This window comes from Cucurbitaria berberidis, assembly GCF_010015615.1.
Source record: "Cucurbitaria berberidis CBS 394.84 unplaced genomic scaffold K460scaffold_4, whole genome shotgun sequence".
NCBI classification, from domain to species: domain Eukaryota; kingdom Fungi; phylum Ascomycota; class Dothideomycetes; order Pleosporales; family Cucurbitariaceae; genus Cucurbitaria; species Cucurbitaria berberidis.
The window spans coordinates 315,319-332,933 of record NW_024468938.1 but is presented as its reverse complement, the minus strand read 5'-3'; the positions used below and the strand labels follow the sequence as shown (position 1 = coordinate 332,933).

General features: G+C 50.3%; 6 protein-coding genes across 6 annotated transcripts; 2 read left to right on the top strand and 4 right to left on the bottom strand.

Moving 5' to 3' along the window:
• Positions 1-1,149: 1,149 nt before the first annotated feature.
• K460DRAFT_396225 (uncharacterized protein) lies at positions 1,150-3,442 on the bottom strand. Its single transcript, XM_040936090.1, has 3 exons — positions 3,279-3,442; positions 2,494-3,222; positions 1,150-2,437 (listed from the first exon to the last, which is right to left on the bottom strand). The coding sequence occupies exons 1-3, from the start codon at positions 3,372-3,374 to the stop codon at positions 1,622-1,624; spliced, it is 1,641 nt and encodes a 546-aa protein (XP_040785295.1). The 5' UTR covers positions 3,375-3,442; the 3' UTR covers positions 1,150-1,621.
• Positions 3,443-3,914: 472 nt separating this feature from the next.
• K460DRAFT_133599 (Pkinase-domain-containing protein) lies at positions 3,915-7,404 on the bottom strand. Its single transcript, XM_040926696.1, has 3 exons — positions 6,427-7,404; positions 6,302-6,376; positions 3,915-6,253 (listed from the first exon to the last, which is right to left on the bottom strand). Exons 1-3 carry the CDS (start codon positions 7,148-7,150, stop codon positions 3,927-3,929), a joined length of 3,126 nt encoding a protein of 1,041 aa, XP_040785294.1. The 5' UTR covers positions 7,151-7,404; the 3' UTR covers positions 3,915-3,926.
• Positions 7,405-9,580: 2,176 nt separating this feature from the next.
• On the bottom strand, positions 9,581-11,663 carry K460DRAFT_387035 (cytochrome P450; the record flags this gene model as incomplete). Its single annotated transcript, XM_040935627.1, has 9 exons — positions 9,581-9,982; positions 10,050-10,234; positions 10,265-10,419; positions 10,477-10,645; positions 10,698-11,110; positions 11,169-11,294; positions 11,356-11,515; positions 11,601-11,624; positions 11,655-11,663. The coding sequence occupies 9 exons, from the start codon at positions 11,661-11,663 to the stop codon at positions 9,775-9,777; spliced, it is 1,449 nt and encodes a 482-aa protein (XP_040785293.1). The 3' UTR covers positions 9,581-9,774.
• A 1,605-nt stretch (positions 11,664-13,268) lies between these two features.
• K460DRAFT_314276 (uncharacterized protein) lies at positions 13,269-13,564 on the top strand (the record flags this gene model as incomplete). The annotated part of the gene is made up of 1 exon (XM_040930269.1): positions 13,269-13,564. A coding segment is annotated over one exon (296 nt), but the record flags the coding sequence as incomplete, so codon positions are not given.
• Positions 13,565-14,501: 937 nt separating this feature from the next.
• On the bottom strand, positions 14,502-15,079 carry K460DRAFT_396223 (uncharacterized protein; the record flags this gene model as incomplete). Its single annotated transcript, XM_040936089.1, has 2 exons — positions 14,936-15,079; positions 14,502-14,782 (listed from the first exon to the last, which is right to left on the bottom strand). Exons 1-2 carry the CDS (start codon positions 15,042-15,044, stop codon positions 14,502-14,504), a joined length of 390 nt encoding a protein of 129 aa, XP_040785291.1. The 5' UTR covers positions 15,045-15,079.
• Positions 15,080-15,620: 541 nt separating this feature from the next.
• On the top strand, positions 15,621-16,480 carry K460DRAFT_367685 (uncharacterized protein; the record flags this gene model as incomplete). Its single annotated transcript, XM_040933626.1, has 1 exon — positions 15,621-16,480. A coding segment is annotated over exon 1 (716 nt), but the record flags the coding sequence as incomplete, so codon positions are not given.
• Between the last annotated feature and the right edge of the window lie 1,135 nt (positions 16,481-17,615).

Below are 17,615 nucleotides of genomic sequence, written 5' to 3'. Positions count from 1 at the left end.
GGGCCCAGGATGTCCCTGTCAGTGCCTGCGCTCTTAAAAATAATCGACAGACGTCGCACAATCCGGAGAGAAGTGTAGCGCCGAGCAAACCAGAACGCACTATATGATGGGGCTTTCGAAACTGTTGTGCGAAAGAAGGCTGGCCTCGATCAATCAGTCGCAGCCATAGTGTCGAAGCAGGCAAACGACCTCTGCAACAGGAGTGGACAAGGTAAGGCGAATGAGTGAAAACCAACTAGACAGCTGAAGCGAAGGAAGAAGAGGACAAGGACTCGGCAAGCTTCCGCTGCCACGTTGGAGACTCGCACATACGTATACCATGTCCCACAGGGCACAGCATAGCACACGAGCTAAACGTCAAGCCTGAGTGAAGGGTGTGGACGCAACGCCTTATACTAGATCTCGAGTCTTTTGGGGGCACAACAACAAGAATAATTACTACACCACCACGACGCGCCACCTTCATGCTATGCTACGTCTTTTGGGCACAACTGCATCAACAGCCCCATTGCAAAACATTCGTGAGGCGGCCGGGTACGCATGCCACGTGAAGCCTTATCATTCCCTCCTTTGGCACGCGGATGTGTGTACGGTACCGGTACCCCTCTACGCCACCAAAACGCCCAACAATGCGTTCAGCCTGACGGTGCACCCCACACACACCACAACTAGACTGCCACGTTGGTAGGCGGATGCAATTGTGTCCAGATTCAGCGTTAATCAAGGCGGCAAAATGCGCCTGACGTCCCAAACATGACTAGACTAGGGCTGGCTGGGTGCCCTTTACGAACCCCCTGGCGCCTCGTAGGGTTGACGTGGTTGTTGTCGTCGTCGTTATCGTGTTGTTGATGTTAATGCGTGCCTTAGGCGCGTCTCGTATTCGGATAGGGCCGTTTCGTTCAGCCCTGGCTAGCCCTTTGCCTTGTTACGCCACATATGCTTTTGTCACGTCACGCATGCCTTTGTCGACTTTCCCGGCGCTGACTCGTGTGGGGCATGGTATGTTGGGGGGTTTGGCACTTTGGCACCCTTGTACAGAAGTTCAAGTGTAGGTCAACAGAGAGTGAGGCGCCAGTTGTAATTAAAGCGGATTAAAGATTGTATAATGACACCTCTACGGATTGGTCATGGCTCAGCAGGTAGTCCTGGGGCGTGGGCGCTTAAATCCTTGTTATCAATGACGCTGGATTGCCTTCGGAACTCAGACCTGAGATTATCATATTACAACAATGGGAAAATAGGTCGGATCCGCAAAAGGCGTTGTAGAAGATAGAAGTAGATATAGAGCGTTTGTACGGCAGTAAGTATGTATCGATATCTGTACCACTCTCCCTAGCGGATCAGAGAATTGAATGTTGAGAGTTCAAATGTAATGACAGGCTTGATGGAAGTATACAAAGCTCCAACGTCAAAATTAGATTACTAGATTTCAGTGTCTTTGGTATACTCCATGCACGTTGTCCCCATCAAAGTAGCTGAGACTTGAGTTTAACTGATGAGACACTCTGTGACTGAATGTGAAAAAGGAAGGGGATGAAATAACAGTCATTGTGTGATTGATTTAATCAGGCAAGAGGTTGAAGAATGTATACACGCAACCGTTGTAATAATCGTATGATACTCATAGCTCGTCTTTATACACCTCTTCACTCCCCTCATGGACCTCTTCACCCTTATCGTCATGACCCTTCGTGGCCTCCTGATCTTTAGCGTCATTACTCTTCCTAGCATCCTCCCCTTTCCCCTTCCCTGTCCCCATTCCACCCGCGGTATTATCTTCCTTCTTCTCCCGACTGCCAGCCGCCTTCTCAGCAATCTCACTCTCATCAGGATCTTCGGCCTCAATAATGCCCCGGAACTCCCTTCCTTGCGGCGTGTCGACTAGATCCAACTTCCACCCCTTCCGACCGGCCAACTTCATCAGATTCTGCTTCAACTTCTCAACGTCTTTCGGATCCGCACGGAGCTTCTTCATTTCTTCCTTGGACATTTGCTTGCCATCGCTGGTGGCCACGGTGCCGACGTAGGTTTCTTTGCCTCCACCAACGACGACCGATTTCTCGATGACTTTGCCTTCGGAGCCGACGAGGGATTGCCCGCCGACCTCAATGCCGCCGATGATGGGGCCACGTTTTGAGGAGCCCTCGGCACCTTCCCCAATGTCGCGTAGGGGGTTGGTATTTATGTTGTCGACGGGTTCAGCGACGTGGCCTTCCAGTTCACGCAGACCTGCGTTTAGTTTCGCGGTGGTCCAGGCGTCGACTTGCGATTCGGGGATTACGGGTTGGCAGGATATGGGGTGGCCGAGGTTTTCTTGGGGTGGGAGGAAGGCGACGTCGTGGCAGAGGCGGGGGGTGTCGACGATCATAAGGTAGGAGCAGGTGCTAGTCTCTTTGATCATGGCGATTCGGTCGCCGGATTGCGGATTGCAGTGGAACTACAAGTGTGGTATTAGTATCTTGTGGCGCAGTGAGACGCGACCCAAGAGCGTACCTGAACATCGATCTTGCGTGGCCGCCCTGTCAGATCGCACTTAGTACCTGCTGACAGTCGTTGCACCATATACCGGCTTGACCCCTTCGATTCCAGTCTCGGGAGCTCTAGACCCTTTTCCTCGTTGTCTTTCTTGTTGCCCTCGTCATCGAAGGCCTCCTTGGTGCCCTGCTCGCTCCCCAGGGTCTTCCGCGCACCCTCCTTCTTGTTCTTTGCTTCTTTTGGAAATCTTCCCAGCACAAAGCTGTGCACACTCGTGTCTTCAACCGGTGGATATATGGGTACTCCTCGGCTTGGCGGTAGCTGGTGGAACTGCTTGACCTCGTTCTTGTAGCAGAAGCTGTAACTCCACCACCCACTGAGGTAGTATATGCAGTTGCCGCGCATACCCTCTAGCAGCTCGAATCCTCGGTCTGAAGCGCGTATGAGCTCCTTCTCCTCCTCGGCTTCAGCTTCCTCGGCGGACGTGGTGCTGTTTTGTGGTATCTCCTCTGGTATGATGGGTATACTGCAGAGATAACGTTGTCCCTGCAGTACTACCGCCTCGTATATTTGCTCGAGCGCATCATCGCCAGGTGGGTCGTTGGACGACGGCTTATCGCGCTTCGAGAGCTCTTGGGTTTCTTGCGAACCTGGCGTCGCAGAGCTTGAGCTGGGAGATGCGTGACGCGACAAGAGAGATGTCGCATCGTTCTCCGTTATGAAGGTGTCGGGCCATGAAATTTCGTACTGAAGGCATTGTTAGCAATCATTTGTCCGACTGTCGTCTTCATGGCGCGTCATACTTGAGGGAAAGCTAACAGATCATCAAACACACTGAACGCATGCGGGCTGGCTAGCGCAATACGCAACACGGCCGGTAGTGCCCAAAAGTTTCTCATAGTAAAAGAATATAGCAGCTGGAGACAAGATGCAAGGAATACGGGTGAGCATGCGACGTGGAGACTGCGGACTTCTTGTACCCTGGTTGGAGCCAGATGTCACTTCCGGCAGCTTACGGCGCTAAGCCTGAATAAGATAACCAACCAAGTTGGTCATTCCGAGGTTTATTACCATCACCACATGAGTAGAAGGAACACTAATGTGATGAATGGGCGTTTGTTAATTTGACTAAGTAGCTATTTGTCCGTCATAGTGCGCCGCAAGATTGCCCGTATTACTCTGACCGCCGTTCGATCCATAACAGATATTCACCATTAGATTTGCTTGAAACCGTAGACCTCCCAAGTAACTCGCTATAAATGTCGACAAAGTTTTCCGATCTTGGGGCCCCAACACCGGAACAATGCTATAACAAAGGAAATGCAGATACGAACAGTGCTGCCGCTGCCCAACGCCCGCTAAATGAGCAAGAGAAGTATGTCGACATATTTGAGATAGATGGCATGTGCCATGAACAGGTACTGTGATGCGCTATAAGTGATCACAACGATCTATTCGTGGGAAAGCTTGTTACCAAGTAGAGTACTGAAGCTATCATCTGCTGGTCGAGGCTCTCTACCTGATCCTAGATAGAACTCGCACCTGAACTTCAGACACTCAGTCCCGCGGGAGTCGTGATAGACCTGAACAATGTCGCCAGTATGGAGGTGTCCAAACAGGGCACGCCCTTTTTCGTCCTTTTGCTTCAAGTGCTTTCCGTTGATCGAAATACCGTGGGTTGCGCATGTCCAGATACCAACGTTTAGGTTGTCCAGACTGGTCCAATCCTTGCCTTGCTGAGACAGCTCGTCAACGTTAACTTGACTCTGACCGCCTGACGAGTACCAGAAGATGATGAAGGCCGTCTTCGGAATGCGTGTATCGCGGCTATTTTCGTAAACGATGGTGTTATTGGCAAGACGACCCCATGAAGTCTTGCTCTTATTTATGTTGAGGGTGAGAGATGGGACGAAGGAGTCTGGTGTTGCGATGAGTTTGCCCAGTCGCCTTGGTGGAGCCTTCATATCTAGCTCAGCAGGGACCGAGGGCACATCGGCAGAAGGAGATGGTGCTGCTACAGGGTTTGAAATCGAAGAGTAGCCGCTGGTATCGGATGCCCTGGTGTCTTCATATGCAGATGCCCCAATCTCCACTTCTCTCTGTGCTGATATGAAGTCAAATCCGCTTACTTTCGAGGCATACTCAAGGTTGTGGGTGCTCGGATCTAACGGATTGTAGTAGTAAGATGCCGTCAGAGGCAAGCTGATCTGGCGATTCACCCCCGAAGGCCGCGCTTTCGGAGTCGGCTCGCTAATCTGGCTAGGATCATTTGAGGACTGGCCTAGTGAGCTGTGTGGGAAAGCGTCCGGGGTCTTTGGGGTCGCCGGCATAAGAGGGCTCTGGGTTCTTGATATTGGCGACTGAGGCGAGGCCATGTTCATATCCCGCACAAGGGACTCGGCCCCGAGAAGACTAGGTGACGAGAACGAGAACTCGTGGTCTCGCCGGGCAGGTGTCGTGAATGGCATTTCTTGTTCCGCTCCACCCACAGTCTGACTAAACTGCGAAGGGACATGTAGTTGAGCGGCTTGAAGTGATTCTTCATGAGACAGAGCAACATTCGCATGAGCATTGAGAATCCCTGAACTCTGAAGGGCAGACTGACCGATCTCGCCGAATAAGCGTGGCTGCCGAGGCATAGGCTTTATTTTGAAGCTCTCTCCTTCACCGATGAGATGCGATGACTGGAAGGACGGATCTGCACTTGAGTTATCGTGGTCGCGCAGTTGGTTTCGTGGATATAGAGGGTCTGCGCGCACTCGCTTTGGCTCTCTGTTCGCAACAATGCCCATGAGTTCGTCATCCGATAGGATGTCATCTTCTTCGTCCGACTCCGGAATTGCTTCTCTAATACTCAATTGGGACAACTGCTGTTCGGCCTCTTCCGACTCGTCTTCCTCAACAATAGACTGAAGAGTGGGATCGGCAGGGATGGCTGCGCCGTCTTTGAGCCAGGGATGATTGAGACAGTCTCGGTCCGTAGGGCGCAGGGCAGGGTCAGTTCGAAGCATGCGCATCAAAAGGTCAATACAAGCAGCCGAAACACCTGCCTTCTTCAAAGGCGTTGGGTCGAGGTGGGTAGCCATGATGTTGTTGTACATCGCTTCACCCGTAGTGTCGGCGACACCCTTGAAAGGAGGTACCCCACAGAGTGCATACCAGAGAACACCACCGAAAGACCAAATGTCCACTGACGAGCTGTAGGAGTGGTATATTTTCGCGCCACGTCGACGTTTTGTACCCGTTGACGGTCCGCTGCCAAAGTCGGGAAATACTTCAGGAGCACAATAAAGCAGAGTACCACAAAAGGTCTTAAGGAAGGTCTCGTCATGCTTGACAACCTTGGATAGACCGAAGTCGGATAGTTTGACGGTGAAAGGGTTTAGGTCAGCGATGAGGATGTTGTCGGGCTTAATGTCGCGGTGAGTAATTTTCGAACGGTGGAGATAATTGAGTGCGCTCAAGATTTGTTGCGCCATGGTCTTCGCGAGTTCCTCCTTCATCGACCCTCCTTCGTTGAGGAAACCTTGTAGATCGCCCTGCTGTACGTATTCCATAATGATGTAGAGATAGTCGCCCTGGTCGTAGTACTCAACGAACTCAACAATGTTAGGATGCCGTAAGCTCTGCATGATCTTCATTTCGTTGTCGATCCTTTTGTCGAGCATCCCATTCTTCATGGATCGACGCTTCTCTAGCTCTTTTGCGGCAAGAAGCTTGCCAGCCATCTTAGTGGCGAGTTGGTAGACAGTCGCAAAGGCACCTTTGCCAATTTGACCTAGGGATAGTCAGCAAGATAGGGCAGATCAACCAGGAGCCATCGTACCGAGGATGTTGTAATTTGCTCCACCATCCCATTTCATGGTTGGTCCACCATACTGCTTGGTGATGCGCTGAACGGCTGCGTCGTGTTAGCATGAAACGATATAGTAGGCAAACAAGCTCGCTCACCTTTAGATTGCGCCTCGCCGAAGTCAGGGGAGCATTCGGTGATAAAGTTGCGCAAGTTCTCGCGAAAGCGTTCCATATACGACACCCGCGATGGAACACGGACGATGAATTTGATCATCTCCGCGTCATTGGCATTCTGTATGCAGATGATCGATCCCGAACCCAGCATTCGAATGCTGTTGAACCGTTTGTCCTTACACTTCAGAAGCGCATCGTCGACTATAGTTCCGTTAGTAGACATGTCTTCGAGCATGAGGATGCCATCTGTGTTTAGGTAGATGCGAAAATGCTGGTTGCTGATTCGTTTTCCGGAGTCTTGGCCAAAGACAATGTCTGCGCTGTGAGGATTCCGTCCGAAGATGAAGCCGAGCTCCTTGAACCTGAGCCTCCGAGCGGATGACATGCGCAAGGCCAAGTCGGCGCCTGCACGGGAACTGTGACCTAATCGATCTCCAGACGCATTAATGATGATGGTCTCTTGCTCTTCAATATCAGTCAAGGACCCACTCATTGAATCTAGAGAGTTGCGGAAGAGGACGTGTTCAGGGCGAAACTCCGCGGATTGTTCGACAATGTGAATGGCGGTTGGCGTGGCCGGGTGGAGGATGACAAGGACGTCAGCAATGTCGCCATCGTTGAGTCCCGAGTTGTTCCTACCGAGCCGACGAGGGTCAAGCATCTGCTGCGTAGCAGGCTGCGTCTGTTGCGACGGGCCCGTCTCCATGATTCTCGGATATAGATAGGCTTCAGGTTGTCGTCTTAAGCGAGCGAGGTTGGGTAGAGCGTCGTTGTTGGGCCGGTTGAGATATAGAGGGTCGAGGCGAGAGTTGAGTGATTGCAGTTGGGAACTAGTCGCGCGTCCGATATAAACTTGGTGGTTGCTCCGACAGCTAGGCAGCTCTGTATGGACGAGATCACTGGGTCAACACGGGTGGGATTTGGCCGGTTCCGTGGTCAAGTGAAAGAGGTTGCCAGCAACGGCTCCTCCAGTAATGGCAATGCTGATCCGCGATGAGCACAAAATATGCAGCGCAACCCCCTTTCACATACGTCTTCCAAGCTAATGGGACGTGGTAGGGCTTCTACTACTCCAGAGGTGAATCAGATCTCTGTGTGAATCCTCGACAGCCCAATCAAGTCGGCTCCACCCCGGATGCGTTTATTGCCAGCCTGGATGAGGTATAGCGCAAGCCAGCCTGTTATAAGACTGAAGCCTCAAGCCTCTTATCTTTCTCAGGTATCAAGATCTCTCCACGCTCGAGCTGGTGTTGAGCGGTGGTTGTGGGGGTCGAAGAGTGTGTCCGACGCCGGACGAGAAGGCCTAGAGCGCGAGAGAGTACGGTACGATATATATACAGTCTTGGAGTCGCGGATAACGCGTGGATCTATACGTAGACGCAGTAAGGCGGACGTTTGCCTCGTCGGCGAGGGCAGATGAGGGAGGGAAACGAGGCGAAGGGTTGCCCTAGGAACAGGCTCTATAACCCAATTTGTCAGCGCAAATGCGGTCGGAAAAGCAACTACGGTGCGATTGTAGTTCAGACGGCAGCGTACCTCTCCAGTGAAACCCGTATGCGCATTCACGCAGTCCTCGAGGGTGCAGAAAAGCAGACCTCGAAAGGTCAGAGAGGTTGTGAGACAGTTGGGCACGTCATGCGGTGATTGGCCAAACTCGGAAAGGCTAACAAGTGGATCCCTGCGCCAGGCACCCGTCCGTCCACGTACTCTCACAGACCTATACGACGCGTCAAATGTGAAGAATAACGCGTCAACCCATCTTTGGTGTTGAAACAGTCATTCATCCTACTTACTATACTAGCAATATTAGCTTCCACTCGCACGCACCGACCGCTCTCGCACCGCCATTCATCAGCCCGGGTATGTAACGCCCGGGTATGTAACAGTCCCCGACAACGGCAAGTTTAGGAACAGGAACGAATCAATATAATCACAAACATCTCCGTACTCAAAGTACTTTTATAGAACCAGCGATAGCTTAACTAGGGCGTAGGCGCTTTGGAAATCCTCTTAGGAGCAGGAACTGTCTCGTCGCTCTCTTTACGACGCCACAGGACAGATGGGACCTTGCCACCTACGAGGAAGTACAGCTCATCACCGTACCCTGCATCAGCTGGTCCCAGCCCGATGCGAACATCGCTCACGATCAGCCTTTGCGAGAGTCCTCCTATTCACGTCAAGATCAACGTGTGAGCCGTAACACCGTGTAAAACTTCTCCCCAAGTTTGACGACTAAATGTCTCCAAGGACATTTGTATCGGAGTTCTCTAGCGTTATTGAACAAGTGCAGCGAGGTCAAGGTTTCGTTCCCCAAGGAGGTTAACAAGTTCCGAATCTTTTGCACCTTTGGATCCTGCTATAAGCTATTTGGAACATATTGGTCGTCTGCCTCGTGAGCCTGTTGGAATACAAAGCCCAGAACTGATATACCAGGCCACAATACTAGCCTAGTCATGTAACCTAGGGCTTAGCCCATTACAACACTAGATGATATGGACGCTGAGCTGGCAGCAGTTTACCACGCCCTCCAGGATCTACACGACCGAGGCCTATAGGGAGCAGACATACGTCTTTATAGACAGCCAAGCTGCGATAAGACGGCTTCAAAACTTCTCTCTTATAGGAGGTCATAGGGTCTGCCACGAGATAACAGTGCTCTGCAAGATGCTCTCACTGCAAAAAATCAAGATCCACATATCCTGGGTATTAGTCGTCAGCCCTGTGGACTCTTTTCACTCGTAACCTTTTCTTATGGTTTGCTATATTCCGTCGCTACAAGTCTCTCACGCAGTCTATCGAGCGAGGCGGTCCAGACCGCTCCTTAAGACCCCGCGCATGAGCTTCGCCCACAGAATCGGACGCAAGAGGAGGGCATATCTACCGTGAGCAGAGACTCGCGCGCTTCGGGCCTGGCGATTCACCCAACAGACCCTCAATGAACAGCCACCGAGTGATCGCGATGAGAAGGTGAGCGCACCAAGAAGTAGCAGGTGTGAGCATGCTGGTCCACGGAGAGACCGTAGTGATGTGCCGAGTCGCTTTGGTGAAGACAGACCGGCGAGGAATTCCGATGACAGGCCGAAGAGTGAGGTGTTGGAATTAAATTGCTTTGGGCATACTAACATTTTCTCGCTTCCGAATTTCGTCCTGAGGCTTCGAAGTTGGCGAGTGACAAGTACAAAGTAGGTCAGCTACATTTCTACCATGATGCAAAATGGCACATGTAGGGCGCGAAACGCCCTTAATACCTGATTACCGTCCTCGAGCCCTTACTCGTGGCCTTCAAGACACTCTACCGCTCACACTCTCCTGCCTTCCCACCAGGAGCGTCTAACGCCTTGCTACCATCCTCAACCCCTTACTCCCCCTCGCTACTGCAGGAATAATATACTCGCTATTCGTATCGATATCTCTTTCCTTAGCTGTATCAAACACCTGTAACGTAGGTCCCATCTTCCCCCCTCCTTCCTCATATACATCGTACTTAACCAGCAGCGCTGCTAGTAAGACAGAAATCTCTCTGCGCGCGAGATTGACACTGCAAACATCTGTTAACTTTCTCACCAGAATTAACTGATAAGAGGGTTGGGTTGAGGGACACGTACGCAATACACCCCCTCGGCCCCCTCGAAAACCCCATGAATGCGCGCGACAGCTTAGGGTTCTCAATCCACCTCTCGGGCCTAAACTCCTCCGGATTTTTGAATACTGAGGCTGTTTTGTGCAGGATCGTGGGCGTCATGCCGTACGTGACGCCCGCAGGAATCACATACTCGCCGTACACGACGGACTCGGGCTAGTAGCGCCACTGCCTGTTCACGACGCCGGGATGCAGGCGAATGGTCTCCTGGATCACGGCGTTAAAGTAGGGTAGCGCGTCGATTTGGGCGAAGGAAGGCGAGTCGGGTAGAGAAGACAGCTTGGCTTTGACGGTAGCGAGGATAGAGGGGTGTGTGCTGGAGATTTTAGGGTTAGCTGAGGTTTCGTGTCTTTGAAGAGGGTGAGAAACGGAGAGGGGTTAGATGGTCTTACCCGTAGTCCCTTCGCCGGCGAAAATAACGAGTTGCGTTTCGCTCGCAAGACGCAGATCCGTATTTTCTGCGTCGGGAAGCGAGCTGTTCAGCACGCCGCCGAAGATTGTGCTCTTGACGCGCTCGGGGTCGTTTGAGGTCCTAATCTCACCAACTTTCTGGATCCACCACTGAATAAACACATTAGTTTATTCAGCGCTCCGTTACCATTACGCGTCAAACGTACCATTTTCTTCTCCACATTTCTCTCAGCCCCTCGCCAAAGTTTCTCATCACCCAGCCGGGCGCCTTCCCTACCATCCACCCGATGAAGGGCCAATGCCCAAAAAGATGGTTGAGGCTGAAAAACATGTCGACGGCTTTGAAATACGGCTTCCCGCACTCGGCGTCGTCGAGGAAATGGAAGCAGACGCCAAACGCATACTGCACGACCGTGTCGTTCGCATATGCCTTGAACAGTAGATTCATCTCAACGGGCTCGGTAGCCTGCTCGAGCCGAGCCAGTACCTTTTCGGTGTGTTGCCTGATGACGGGCTCGAGTTTGCGGACGCTAGCAACGGAGAAGAAGGGATTAATAACGGCGCGGCGCCGGCGGTGCATGTCGTGGTCTTCGGTGGCGGTCATATAGTCTGGAGCTAGGAAGTATAAGTGTATATAGGCCAAACGTACATGCGATTTCAATCATGGGCATACTTCCACTTTGTTTGCCCACCATGACGGGTCTATTGGTTTTGCGCTCGCCGGCGCCGGGGTAGAGGGAGTCGATGAAGTCTAGGTCGTTAAAGTGTACTTCGTTGGGACTGATGCGGACGATGGGGCCTGATGCCTGCGTTAGACAAAGTCCAAGTATATTTGGTCCGCGTACGAGGCTATGACGAACCGTATTTCTGGTGCATTTTCGCGATTGTACGGAAACAGTGTCCGCCTAGCCAGACATCGTAGTAGCATTCGTACCATGAAGTGAGTGCTGCTATCCTGGGCCCTGGGTTCTGGCAAGGGGGTGAAGTGTCACTATGAAGCGTTGAATTAGTAAAGACGGCCTTGAGATTTGACTAGCAAACACCTACGTCGATACAACCCAAGACTGATAGCATAGCTCAGAACAAAAGTTGCAATATATTATACAACCTTGCGTCTCAATTCTTCATCCTAATACAGGGCTAATAGGTTCTGGCGTACGTGTTCCATGGCGTTTGCTCAAGTTGAAACATACGATGACATGGAAAACGAATGGAAAGCGCCATGCTCATAGCAGAGGTTGAATATAGCTGTTAGAGGTTTACTCTGCACTTACATTGATCACGTTGCATTCAAGAAAACATCGCCAAACGTGAAGTCGTAACCTCATGCTGGAGGATGACGGTAATGCTAATCGTGCATGTCAGCGTGTGCATGAATATTCCTGCAAAGTCATCCAGGTATTGAGGGATGTAGCGGCCCACTGTAATAGATATGCACCACGCTGCTTTGTGCTTACCTTGCGTCGCTTGGCTACATGCCCCTGCATTTGCGGCCTGGCTTAGCTACACAATGTTGGAAGGTAACCCCAATTCGGGTATGTGGCGCAATGCTTAGAAATGCAGAAACTGATAGAAGGTTGTCAGTAGTGAATCCCACACACGTTATATCCGTGGTTAGCGCCTTGACCTTCTCTTACCTTTGTATATAGTCTCTCTCTCCCATAGTCCTAATACTACAAGTTTCTTCTCCACAAAGGTAGGTAGGTACATAATCTGTCGCGGAGCAAAAGATCGACCTTTTACTCCCTCCTTGAATAAAGCTATCTTAACAGTCACATATTCACCACCAACGCACCCAAAGAGAAAGAAAACTAACAACTTCACCCTTACGACATGGCCCCCACCATAGTCCTTATTACAGGCGCCACCGAGGCATAGGTCTCGGCCTTACCGAGCGCTTCCTAGCAGAAGCCTCTTCTCAAAGTTCTCAAAGTCTCCTCAACGTACGCGTTCAATTTCTTCCGCCTAAGGTAGTCTACAGCTCTTAACTATAGTTTCCTAACTAGCCTATTTTAATAAAAATAATACTTTAATTACTTAATTTCTGCTCCCGCATTTAACTAAATACTAGACTTTTACTATTATTCTAGCGCCTATAGTCTGTACAGCCTAACTAGTCGTTTTCTTATTATATTTTTAAACTATTTAAAAAAAGCTATATATATTTAATTAGCTATAAACTTAGTTTAGCTAACTAGTCTTTTAAGTAACTAGTTAAAAGTTTTTATTTTAGCTATTTTAGTAGGCTTAATGCTTAGCGTAGCTTTTATTATTAATAAATAAATATAAAAAAATAAAAGCTTTTTACTTATTGCATAGTCCTAATAGAAAAAGGCAAGTTATACTATAGCTATATTTTTTCTTATTTTTATAAGTTACTAAGTTTTTTTTATAATAAAATTATTAAAAAAAAGCTTTTATAGTTCTGGCTAAAGCAGGTTTAAAAAATTAATATTAAAGTAAGCAAGAAAAAAAAGAATTTATTATGCTATTATATAAAAATAAAAAATAAAAATTATAAAATAGAGTAGCTTTATATAGGCTTTAAAAGCAAGTAACTTTTTTTATACTTAAACTATTAGATATAACTAAAACTTACATTAGACTTATTAGTTATAGAAAGCAGAAAATTAATATATAGTACTATAAAAAAATAATAATAAAGTTTAAAACTATAGTTAGCAACTATTTTAATTTATTTTAAAAAAATTAATATAATTATAAATACTTCTGCACTTAAAGTACTTTTATAGAAACTAGCAATAGCTTAACTAGGGCGCAGGCGCTTTAAAAATCCTCTTAGCAGAAGCCTCACACACTGTCATTGCCGCAGTGCGTAGCCCAGCACACGCAACCGTGCATGCACTGCAAGAGCTGCCCACAGGTCCCGACAGCCGGCTCATAGTGGTGAAGCTCGACGCAAGCATCGAGCAGGACGCGCAAGAGGCCGTTGTCGAGCTGCAGCAGAAGCACGGAATCCAGCACCTGGACATTGTGATTGCGAATGCGGGCATCGGGTACATATACCCCACGGTCGCAGAGGTTAAGATTGCGGATATCAGGGCGCACAGAAGAATAAGTTGTAAAGCTCGGAAGCTCTCTGTAAATCGTAAAAGCGGTGTTGCAACAAGAAGGAAACCCAATGCCAAGCATGCCAAGAAATATGGGAACGGATCTGTTCGAACAACCATGATGCGCGATGGTGTTCCACTGTTCTTAATAGTTGCCACCTGTGTTGTACACAGAATGCAAAGAAAAAAGAGTATGGCAACTGTTTTCCAGGCTATCCGGAGGCGTGGGCTATATGTATGTCAACTGGGGCGTAGGCGCTTTGGAAATCTTCTCACGTCAACCCTTACAGGCATGATTACGCTGCATACAGTATGCCAATGATGACTCTGCATACATATGTCAATGATTACTCTGCATACAGTATGTCAATGATTACTCTGCATACAATGTCGACGATACTTCAAAGAATCATTACTCTGCATACAGTATGTGTGGATGAGACAGTTGTAGTGCATGTGCTGTATTGGAGAGCATCTGAACTGCCCAGGTTTCGTGTGAAGGAAAGCGATTAGACCAAAACAGGCACTAGCGGCAGATCCAATCTGGCAACGGTAGGTACCCATAAGAGGATTTCAAAGCGCCTACGCCCTAGTTGAGCTATCGCTGGTTCTGTGAAAGTACTTTGAGTGGGTAGGTACCCAGGCATCAACACAACGCCTGGATATGTCGGAAGTGCTGGTAATCAAGAACGCTTTGTAAGAGATTTGTATAGGGCCTATCCAGCCTTACGAGGTTCGCGGGGAACCTCTGTTGATAGAAGTTAACCTGCACCTTGTCACTATCGGCGCGCTTCTCCAGCTTGACAGCGTCAGCGGGAGGGTGTTGTGAATTGGGAGGGCATCAGTGAGGTGGTACTCTTCTGCCAGGCGGTCGAAATAGCCGTCCATAGCGAGCGAGATGGCGCGACTGTTCCTAGCCCGCCTTATTCGGAAGCCTAGATAGAAACCCACAGGTCCAAGATGGTGACACTTGTAGTAGTGAAGGAGTTTCTCTTCAACCCGGTCATGCTCGTCTTGTCCTTAGTGATGAGTAGGAGATGGTCGACGTAGACGATAATAATATGGTCATCGTCTGGATGGACGAAGACGCACTGGTCTGCTTCGATCGGTGCGAAGCCCAGGACGTTAAGCGAGTCTTTGAGGTCGTTGTACCACAACAGTGCTGACTGGCAAAGCCCGTACAGCAAACATCTTGACTTTGTCTTTGACGGGATACCTAGAATTTGTATTTCACGGGATACCTAGAAGTACTGGAGCTGATCCTGGGCTGCCTGGTTGGCGCAGAAGTACAATATTTCAAGTACCTTTACGAAACTATAATACGGTTCACAAGATGCCGCTTATCCAAGCTTCTATGGCTTCAACCTACCAGCAAAGTTTCGGGCCTTTGACAGTAACTTGTAGCTAGCAGCCGTGCTCGATCTTTCGGCCCGGGTCGAATCGAATCCACTCGCCCAAGTGCGGAAGCCACCAAGCATTCATCTCCCGCGCGTCCAAGGCGTAGAAATCAGCAGCCACACCCCAACGTCCAGCCTATACGACAGATATTGCGGCGCGGTGCCATCAAAGAGGGGGGAAAAGTGCGCGGTGTGTGTGGCACAAGAAGATTGCTTTTGAAGCATAGTGGGGCACTCAAAACAGCCACGTCGGCAACAATTGGCTACTCCACACGAGCCGTCGCCGCCGCTAGTCCCGGCTACAACTTCCCTGTCCCCGCTGTGCGCAGACAGGTCCATGCTTCTCCCTGCCCCAGCCCAAAGCGGCCTCGGTCGAGATAATGTCCTTGTCATGACTACGTCTTGGACTGGTACCACCATCGAGCCTAATCATGGGCGTGTAGGCGGTCTGCAGTGGAGATTCGTGACTGTTTGATGATGTAAGTGATGTTAGGGGGTTGGGAGGATTGGGTTTAGGGAGAGAGGAGATCGGAGCTTGCGCAGGTACCTGTACGTCAGTGGAGAGATGGATCTGGGGTACATAGGGGAGTTGTTGGACGGGCTTGACGAGTGGAAATGTATCGTGTGCAGCAACCTATTCCACAGTCAATCCGTGTGTAATACTACATACTGAAGTCTCGTACGACCCCTATTCTCGTACACCGGTTCTACTCTGCCTTGAATGCAATATGCCGTCCAAAACGGACGACACCGCATCGACGACTGGGCAAGTCAAACATGATCTAAGGAAGGATTCCAAGACAGATGAAACTGCATCGGCAACCAAGCAAGGCAGCCAGGATACAAGAAAATATTCTAAATCCGACGATACCGAATCGATGGCCAAGGAAACCAGAGAGGGAATAAGGAAGGATTCCAAGGGGTTGACTACGGAAGAAGCTACAGATTGCACGCAGCACTGGGAAGACCCAGAGCACCTCGCCCAGAACCAAAAGGAATACAAAAAGTTCCAAGAGGACAGTCGTGCGCGGAGTAATACCTCGGACGACGACGACGAGCAAGCCGACGGATCACGGATCAAGAAGCGCGGACGCGGCGCGAATGCACATGGGCATGCAAGTACCACTGCATCCAACAAAAAGCAAAAGACCAGCAGCAGCAGTGGCCCGCACGACGACGACGACGACGACGACGACGACGACGACGAGTATCCAGCCGGCAGAGCAGGCGATATAACGCGGGTACCCACGGACGACCAAAAAGTGCAATGGAAAGGCCCCCCAGGCAGCCGCAGCATCGACGGCTCAGCGGTAGAAGTCGTCTACGAAGAGAAGAGGGTGGGTGGGAAGCAGATCAGGGCAAGCAAGGAGGACCCGAGGGTCGTTGTGCAATGCGAGGCGACGGGGAAGACGAGTGTGCACAGGCCAGAAGCCGTGTATTTTGATTGAGCGGTTAGCGATCCGTAGTTTAGTAGTATGTAGTGTAGTCAAGTCTTGGATGGCATGGCGGGAGTTTCCGCGTTGAGGGGATTGTTTGGTTCGCATGTGGGAGCCGGACGCATGGTTAGATTTATATACTGTGTGTATTTGCAGTGGGGTGCATTTTTGCTTTCGAGGGACAGACTATCTGATAAATAAAAGACGGTTTCCTTCAACGAGTGTGTGGTTGATCTGAGGCATTTCCTTGGGCGAGTGGCCCATGGTACTGCACCCAATGCAGGGCTGGTCGTCAGATGATGGGATAGCCAGCCGCGTATTCGTCCGTACACGGCTCCATGCAGACAACGAGCAGCAGGCAGCATGTACGATGCCACATGCAGCGTGAGCAGGATTCCTTCCCGCATGGTCGGAAGCGCAAGCAGTTCCCCAGGTTTGGCAGCGAATAGGCATGGAGGGGAGGGAGCAGGCATTACATAGTTTAATGATATTAGTCCCAAGACGGCGCTGCCCCACACGAACGGCGGTGCTATTTCAAGTTGGATTGTTGTTGGTTTGGTCAAGGTGCAGCTGTAGCGGGTCTGGCCTCTGGAAAGGAGCCCTCGGATGGCGCGCAGTGGGTGTGATTGGATCGAGGGTAGGGGGAGAGGGAGGGGTTGGATCTGCACGTCTCCAGAAGATTGTGCTCCCGAGCGGGCATATTTTGGCAGGGGCACATTGTTGTCGTGGAAATGAATGGGATGGGCATGGCATGGCATGGCATGGGGAGCGAGCGGGCAGTGAGTTGTGCAACGTTCAACAACGGTTGCTGGTGGTGTAGGAGGGGCAACGCAACGGCCGTCATGTCTCGCCTGACGGTGGCGTGTGTGTGTGTTATAGTAGCCTAGTAGCAGCTACACTATCCTGAACCATCGCTGGAGGTGATGATATTGGTCATAGCGGCTGTTGGAGTAGTTCTCTTATTAGTAAGAGAAGTTGTCCTTATGAGAAGTTGTTGTCCTCATGTCTTGTGTTGTATTGTAGTAGCAACTAGTAGAAGCTGGGTAAAGAGAAAGAGGCATATCCTCTCCTCTCTTCTCTCTCATCCATCACCATGACCACTGTAGTCAGCAGCAGCACGAGAGATGAAACACTGGGAATCATGTCTGCCGTTGTTGTTGGCGCAGTCATCACGCAGGACGCTCGGTGCAGGATACGAGCCCGCCGCCTCTCCAAC